Source organism: Camelina sativa, chromosome 14, assembly GCF_000633955.1.
Source record: "Camelina sativa cultivar DH55 chromosome 14, Cs, whole genome shotgun sequence".
Lineage (NCBI taxonomy): Eukaryota > Viridiplantae > Streptophyta > Magnoliopsida > Brassicales > Brassicaceae > Camelina > Camelina sativa.
Genome location: NC_025698.1, coordinates 19,957,631 through 19,966,234, shown reverse-complemented (window position 1 = coordinate 19,966,234; position 8,604 = coordinate 19,957,631). Strand labels below are relative to the sequence as shown.

The following is an 8,604-nucleotide window of genomic DNA, read 5'->3' as shown; positions in this document are numbered from 1 at the left end:
ATCATCTCCCACGATGACTCAACTAAGAACAGCCACACATGTCCACACAAACACGACAAAAGCACACAAAACATAAAGGAATCAATCATACAATCACCAAATCAATCACATAAACCCTAATTGCTCAGATAAGTATAGTCATGCACTCACCTTAGCAAAGAGAAGATTGAGATGAAGAACAGCAAAAAAATCACGCCACAGCAACCTACTCACACCCAGAAAGCTACTGATCTGCTTCTCCTCTCATTGACAATACCAAAACAAGCCCTTATGCTCCTCTTAACTCTCCTTAACCTTCTACTTAAGCCTCTAGATCAAGCTCCCAAGGCAATTCTCTCTGTTTTCCTCTTTCTCCAGAATCGACCAATGACCAAAAACCAACAAAGAGACGCTGTTTGTGCCTTTTACATTGAGACTTAGGGTTTTCAAAACCAAACCAAGCTAAACCGGACAATTACAAAAAACCCGCATAATCACAATTTGATGGTGTCGATCGACACAAGGCCATCTGGTATCTCCACTCGTGAATCCCCATCCACCACTTCAACGTGTAACGTGTGACTTAAGTTTGAAAACCTATTCTTGACTACCCCTACATATGATTTAGGTTAAAACTGAACTTGCGAACAACTCGGACTAGCTTGCTCCACCAGGAGAGGAGGAGCCTCCTTCTTCGGCGCCGACATCACACTAGAAAGCCCCTGCCTGACGGCAAAGATAAGAAATGTGGGTTTTTCAAATTATGAATAGTGAATGTATCAATTTGCTAATTATGTTTCTAAAATGTACTAAAACTAAACTTTTCTCTTTAAACAAGACATATGTAATCTTAAACCCTCCAGATCATTTAGTGTCTTTCATCGTCAGTGTGACAACCAATTCTTAATCCCAACTTGTGTGCCACGTCACCAGCATTTTCATACTCATCAGAATCCCCTCTTTCATAAACGTACAAAACTTATTAAAGTTGATTGTCATTTTGTTTTTGATGCAGTTTAAGACAAAGTCATTGTGTGTGTGTGTATGTTTGAAACATCAATTCTGATTTAACAATGTGCTTTGGTTAAGCACTGTATTTCATAAGGATATACATAAACTTAATACACCACACATACATCCAAATGTCTATGCTCAATCTATACATATAATTTAGTATCTCTGTATTAGAAGAAGAATCACCACAGACCAAGATCAAAAGATGGCGCATCTTTCTCCTCAGCATCATTCCTCTGCTTGCCTTGACGAGGTATAAGCGATGCATGTTCCTTCTCTTTTGCTTCTGACCTCTGTTTCGACAATAACAATGTGGCTTGTGCTTCCATAGCATCAAAGTCTAGTGTCGCGAAGAATGCATCATCATCATCATCGTCGTCATTGTGCTCTAATGCACTTGCATTGCTTCTCACGCCTTCAAAGCTTTCCTTCTCTGTGGCTTGTGCTTGAGCTGCAAACTTGCTTTCTAAGTTAATCACGGGGGCATCTCCCGAGTTGCATAAGCTGAATTTCCTTTTCCGGCTCTCTGATGAGATTTGTACTACCGAAAAATCTCCTATCTCTATTGCATCCTGGTTTGTCTCAGAGTTTGTTGTTTGTGGGGTTCTGAGAGAAGACAATGATTTATCTGAGACGCTTCTGCTCTCATTTATTCTCTTCAAAAGTCCAGCAGAATAGGGACTCGGACTTGATGCGGCTAAATCACGAAATCTCGCCGGTAATGGTGACTGGCTGAGAAGAGAACGTCTGTGGTATACATTGTGATTTTTATTAAGTTCATTGACTATTTTACTCATAAAGGAGACAGATATTTTCAGTCCTATATACCTGTAAACGGCCATCATGTCAACTTTACCAGACTGGGTTTGAGTATTTGCCGTAGGCATTGTCCCATCATCTATGAAACTATCTTCAAATGAATCTCCAGTCACATCTTCGTTCTCATCAGCAGACATTTCTGCTCCCGAAGAGACCCTAATCAAAATATAAAGGTTTGAAACAACTAAACATCAACTTTGTATCTAGAAAACCTACTTTTGTTAAGTTGCCTTTCGTTGTTTTGTGAAAGTAAAAGAAAGACCATCAGGTGTTTTTTAGATTAGATTAAAACTTACTCCGCTTCTGCATCAATAAATACTCTGGCATCATCATCCACGCTCATCTTCTTCTTACCTGAAATTTAAAACACAGAGCAACAAAGCAGCGATCATTCAAACATGTCTATGTGATAAGTGTTTCAACTTTCGACTCTGCCAGCACATCGAGACTTTTAGTTAACGCAGATGCTTGATAGAAAAACTCATTGTTTAATTGAAAAACATCTTCTGCCACCAATGCACAAGCAACAGAAGAAAGTGTAAAATCCAACTCTCACACTTTCAATTCACTTTAAAACCGGCAACATTCTATTCTAGTTACAATAAGATCTTAAGGGTCTACTCACCAAACCAATTGGTATAATATATATTTTGGTCATTTTAAGTTAACACAGAACCAGTTACCTCTAATTTGCTTTTCACTGCGAGAGCGAGATCTCATAGGGTTTGCGTCTGTAATTCCAGGATTATTCTCCTTTACAGCACTCGAGCAATCTCCAAGTCTTCGTAGTCTCTTCAACTTGCGAGGCTGTCGAAGAGTTTCTNAGCAGAATAGGGACTCGGACTTGATGCGGCTAAATCACGAAATCTCGCCGGTAATGGTGACTGGCTGAGAAGAGAACGTCTGTGGTATACATTGTGATTTTTATTAAGTTCATTGACTATTTTACTCATAAAGGAGACAGATATTTTCAGTCCTATATACCTGTAAACGGCCATCATGTCAACTTTACCAGACTGGGTTTGAGTATTTGCCGTAGGCATTGTCCCATCATCTATGAAACTATCTTCAAATGAATCTCCAGTCACATCTTCGTTCTCATCAGCAGACATTTCTGCTCCCGAAGAGACCCTAATCAAAATATAAAGGTTTGAAACAACTAAACATCAACTTTGTATCTAGAAAACCTACTTTTGTTAAGTTGCCTTTCGTTGTTTTGTGAAAGTAAAAGAAAGACCATCAGGTGTTTTTTAGATTAGATTAAAACTTACTCCGCTTCTGCATCAATAAATACTCTGGCATCATCATCCACGCTCATCTTCTTCTTACCTGAAATTTAAAACACAGAGCAACAAAGCAGCGATCATTCAAACATGTCTATGTGATAAGTGTTTCAACTTTCGACTCTGCCAGCACATCGAGACTTTTAGTTAACGCAGATGCTTGATAGAAAAACTCATTGTTTAATTGAAAAACATCTTCTGCCACCAATGCACAAGCAACAGAAGAAAGTGTAAAATCCAACTCTCACACTTTCAATTCACTTTAAAACCGGCAACATTCTATTCTAGTTACAATAAGATCTTAAGGGTCTACTCACCAAACCAATTGGTATAATATATATTTTGGTCATTTTAAGTTAACACAGAACCAGTTACCTCTAATTTGCTTTTCACTGCGAGAGCGAGATCTCATAGGGTTTGCGTCTGTAATTCCAGGATTATTCTCCTTTACAGCACTCGAGCAATCTCCAAGTCTTCGTAGTCTCTTCAACTTGCGAGGCTGTCGAAGAGTTTCTGACTTTTCTCCAGAACTCACCCGCCAATCTTTGCTAGCGCTGCTGTTTGTGTTTGTGAGATTCGCCAAGGGAGTTCTCCACTCCTCAAGAACGGGAGAAACATTCAAACATTCTGTTCCATTGGCCAAACAGTCCTCCTTTTGAGGAGTTCTGACCTCATTGGTCTTTGACGCAATGTGATAATCGCTGCGTTTATGATGAACATTTGTCCCAGGGAAAGAAGGCTCTTCGNTTGCATAAGCTGAATTTCCTTTTCCGGCTCTCTGATGAGATTTGTACTACCGAAAAATCTCCTATCTCTATTGCATCCTGGTTTGTCTCAGAGTTTGTTGTTTGTGGGGTTCTNCATTACTAAACCTCATGGGTGAAGAAATCTTAGGAAGATCAAGGTCTTCTTCTCTGCTCGCTTCTTCTGCAACTCCTGCAGCATTATTTCCAAATATTTTAAAGACGGGTTCGAAAATCTTTACAGATCAAAGTAAATAAGTTTCCAATTTTTTTAAATACGGTTCAAATTTCGGATGTTTTTATTGTTTTCCGAGTCCTGTTCTCGTGGAGGTTACTATTGCCTGAAATATAAAAAACTATTTAACAGAGCTTAGCTACAACAGTCCATTAATTCCACTCATCCATATCAATAAATTAAAATTTTGTAAATCTAGATTTCTCTAACATTTTCATAGAACTTTACGTATATAAAAAATTTCTTTAATATGCTAATACAGTAGCACCAACGCTCTGTGGTTGCAGCCAATTGCATCCACAATTCCAAACACTATGATTGACGCATCCAATGTATTGGGACTCTAAGGCCGATGCAAACATTTGTAGCTATATAGTTATATTTCCACCTCTAACACATACTAAATGTTCAAAATATAACACTAACCTTGGTCATAGACGGGTGACTCTGGAACAACGCCACTCTTGATAAAATTAGTGAGCCTTGGACTAAGCTCCAAGTCCTCACAGTCATCTTCATCCGATGATAGCACAATTTCTCCAACACAACTCTCGACATCACCTTTACCTACATCGGTGGAATGCCCTTTCACAAGGCTACAAGTCTCTAGTGGCTCATTGGCACCGTCTGGCGAGGATCTTTGCCTTAACTTGCATGAAATATTATTATCTTGCCGTTTTTTTGTGGAAGTATCTATCGGACCAAAGTCAATGTGCGATCTATTCGGGGAAGATTGTTGTTTTTCTGTTTCAGCACAAGGCATATAGTTTGACGTTGGTAGATTAGAAAAGAAAGATAGAGGAACCGGCATTACGAAGACCTTCCCCAGAGTATCAACGGATGCACATTCTGAACTGAAAAGATAACGGTGTTTGAGTGAAGATTCTTCGTAATCTTTCTCTGTAGTCTCTAAGGTGCTTGTGGGAGATTCAACTATTTTTTTTGCGTTTCTCTGTGATGTGTTGACTTCCCAGTCACAGAAAGAGGGTAAATCTGCCCATAAATACAGTAGATATACATTAGCACTCCAGTTATTATTTGACAAAATATAGCTTATGTAAGCATATATACAATACATCTGAAATAGAATATATACGAAAACAAAAACCAAAAAGACTATTTTAGGATATACTCTCTGCTCTCTTAGGTGATAATATCTTCCTAAATGGTCTTGGATAGTATGAACATAATTTTTTATAAAGCTCCATGTCATTTCTCACAAACCCAAATGATATTGTCACTAATGTATAGGACGTAGATGCTTATAGACTTCGATCAAATCACTTATGGCCTGGTCGATAATGGGGCTAATAACACACTCTAAACACGAGAAGCTGCAGTATAACTATAGCTTATAAGCCTATAGAACTCCTACTAGCTGATAGCTTATAAGCCTATAGACCTCCTACTACCTCCTACTAGCCGATAACTTATAAGTTTACCGACCTCCTCCTAACTGGTAGTAATTATATCCATGCAACTGTTAGAATAGGTACTTCAGCAAAATCAACGAGACTAAATATACCTTTCGGATCATCACCAACCCTCAGACCTGTGTCAAACTCCTCTCTTTCACCCAAAGGAGCTCCAAACTAATAGAGTAAGTGAATCCACATAAGTAAACAGTGAAATTCACAAAAGGCATGGAAAGACTAAATTTATACCGGGATTATAAACCACACCTCAGTGAAGAAACTTTTACTCTGCTCTGAAATAGTTGCCTCTTGCAATTGCTGCATAGCGTCAATTAACAAGCCTGTTTGACGTGAATGCATTACTTCGTGCACTTTGGATGGCAATGTCTGGAAGTGAGGGAACGCAATCAAGGACAGTCTCAACTTTTCCTCATCGGTTTCGTAATACTTGGCGAGCATATCCGTCTCTGCAGATGTAAGTTTTTTCTTGAAAGCTGGAGTCTCAGTGGCATAGTCATCTTGTAGTTTCTTTCCACGTGGAATAAACTGCTTGATTGAAAACTCAACATGCTGAACTTCTGGCTTATAAATATGGGGAATCTGTAATTAATACATGACAAGGATATGTTATTAGAAGTAACTGAAGCAAAAAGGTAAGGAAAACGAAGTATTAAAAAAGAAAGAGCTTTTAACAGCGCCTACCATCCTTGGACTCGGATGAAAATTAAAACTATTTGTTCCTCCATTCCGCATGTGCTTTTTAATGGCCCGTCCATTTGCTTGCTTTCGCATATAGCTGTTCTTTTCTGACCCTTCACAAGCAAGAACTAGTAAAGGCTAGTCAAGGAATGGCATAATAGCTTTCCAATGAAAAGGTGATACTGCAAAGATTTGTAATGGAAGAATCAATGAGAAGTGCATAAATCAAGCGAGCTGAAGGATATCAACTCGACCATTATTTTTCCTTCCGGTTCTTCCCATCCGTTGAATCATCCTTAGAGGGGATACATTAGCATCAAAACATATAACTAGGTCGACTTCCATGATATCCAAGCCTTCTTCGCCAATAGATGTTGCAACAATAACATTGAACCCACCAGCTCTAAATTTCTGTTGAAAAACAAGTATATCATGCAGAAGATAAACCATCAGTGACTCGGTGTGATACATCAAAGTTAATTTTCATGAAATCCGATAAAGGGAAACAGACGTACCTCCAAAACTGCCTGCTGAACTTTTTGCGACTGCCCTTTCAGTGTCTTACCTGCAAGAAACATACATTGTTACAGCTATAAATGATAATTCCGTGTAACTGAAAGTTTCACAAGTAAAAATCAAAGTAACAAACCTGAACTTTGGCCAATAAACTCAGTTGCTTTGACCACATCTCCAATATTACTTAAGGCGTCCATTATGTCTCTAAAGATAAATGTAATCCAGTGAATGCATAGAAGAAACATGATGGGCGAGTAAAAGGAACACAAACGACAATTATACAGACCTCACGCTTCCTCTAAAATTTGAGAAGATTATGACCCGTGATGTCCTCGGATCTTTCACTTCTGCAGCCATAGAATAAGATCATAACAATGTTCAATTTTAAGTTAACAACTGAGAACTAACATCAACTCCAGATCAAAATTAAAAAGAATACATACTGAAATGATCAACTAGTATTTCTAACATCTTCGAAAGTTTTGGGCTTGGTGCTCCATGTGACAACCTTTGCTGCATCAAAAGCTTTGTCTTCCAAATATCTTCATTCTTACTCATCAGCCTAGCAAATGGCCTGGCAAGGGTGATAGTTTTAGAGAAACTTATTTGACTATTCTCTTGATATTAAAAGCTATAATACCTAAACCCAGTGAAGGCATCCCAACAAATCAGTTCAACAGAAGAAAGTACGAGCATACCCTTCTCTCAGTTTCTCTTCTAGCATCTCATACGCTGGTCTTATTCCATGACTAGAGAGGAGCTTACGAATGTGATAAAGAGTGATAAGAGCTGAAAAGCAAGCTTCTACATCTCCGTGATTTACATGGGGAAGGCCTGGTAGAGGTGCTTGACGAAATGTATCCCTTGCCATAAGTACTTCATGTGGACTTAACTGTCAAACATGAGTTGGTGTTTGCGTGGATAAGAAAATGTGAGCACTGACGCTAATGGTTAAACAGATATAAGGATTGAGGCACATACCGTTTGATAATCCCTATTGAATTTAACCCCAAAGTTTTTAAGCCTGGCTGCATATGGACGTATAACATCAAATAGGCGTTTGGATACATCATCTGCATCTTGCCCCAAGGGAACCTGCTCTGCTAGAAAGATGCTAAAATTATTAGACATGAATTTGGAGAGCAACACGATTGGAAAATGCAGAAACCAGACTGAACCTCGATTAGCTCTAATTTTCTGTCGTGGACATAAGGGCAAACATCATGGTCACTCTCATTTCGATATTCAAGTGTGGATATCTGCAAATTATCAATGATACCCTGGATGGCCTGTGTCTTTGCTGAAAATAACATTACCGTTAATGGGTGCCGAAATATAATAACCTCCACCACCAAAAAAAAATGAAAGTCAATCACTTACATCCAGGAGTTGCAGTAAGGGCCAGTATTCTCAACTGTATTGGTACCGCCATCAACTAAAAGTTAAGGGAATTAGTTGGTACCTTCACATTGATCATTTTTTTAACATTTACGAAGAGAAAGAAAAGAAACACATAGAGATGCTCCAAGATATAAGCAAAGGAAAGTTACTTAAAAGAACAACAAACCTCACGAACTACAACACAATAAGAATAATTCCCTAAAGCTCGATGTGCCTCGTCGATCACCAAGCAAACCAAGTATTTAGTAAGACAGGTTCCTGAAAGAGACGGTTACTGTGATCAAATGGTAATTTGAATACAAATTAAATAAGCATAAAGAGATTTCTGCTCAACATTTTGATAGAATAACCCGAGTATCACCTGACTGTATATCCTTCTCAAGCACTTGTGGAGTAACAAAGAAAACCCTTTTGCTTTTCCACAAGAAGGCTCTTTTCGAAGGGCATGTCTGACCCGTCAAGTCAATAGTCCATTCCTGCAATCAATTCAATCCACATTT

The 8,604-nt window shown here is 38.6% G+C and overlaps 1 protein-coding gene across 1 annotated transcript in view; it reads right to left on the bottom strand.

Moving 5' to 3' along the window:
- The window catches only part of LOC104742059 (ATP-dependent DNA helicase mph1-like), a 9,848-nt gene continuing 2,264 nt past the window's right edge, over positions 1,021-8,604 (bottom strand). Inside the window, exons 9-25 of the mRNA XM_010463016.2 lie at positions 7,882-8,003; positions 7,685-7,798; positions 7,402-7,595; positions 7,147-7,277; positions 6,990-7,050; positions 6,837-6,907; positions 6,703-6,752; positions 6,433-6,598; positions 6,191-6,318; positions 5,756-6,088; positions 5,599-5,665; positions 4,500-5,066; positions 3,963-4,022; positions 3,471-3,860; positions 3,084-3,141; positions 2,797-2,943; positions 1,021-1,740 (exon numbers count right to left, since the gene is read on the bottom strand). Coding sequence (XP_010461318.1) covers positions 1,176-1,740; positions 2,797-2,943; positions 3,084-3,141; positions 3,471-3,860; positions 3,963-4,022; positions 4,500-5,066; positions 5,599-5,665; positions 5,756-6,088; positions 6,191-6,318; positions 6,433-6,598; positions 6,703-6,752; positions 6,837-6,907; positions 6,990-7,050; positions 7,147-7,277; positions 7,402-7,595; positions 7,685-7,798; positions 7,882-8,003 — 3,224 coding nt within the window. The 3' untranslated portion in view covers positions 1,021-1,175. The remainder of the gene's footprint in view (positions 1,741-2,796; positions 2,944-3,083; positions 3,142-3,470; positions 3,861-3,962; positions 4,023-4,499; positions 5,067-5,598; positions 5,666-5,755; positions 6,089-6,190; positions 6,319-6,432; positions 6,599-6,702; positions 6,753-6,836; positions 6,908-6,989; positions 7,051-7,146; positions 7,278-7,401; positions 7,596-7,684; positions 7,799-7,881; positions 8,004-8,604) is intronic.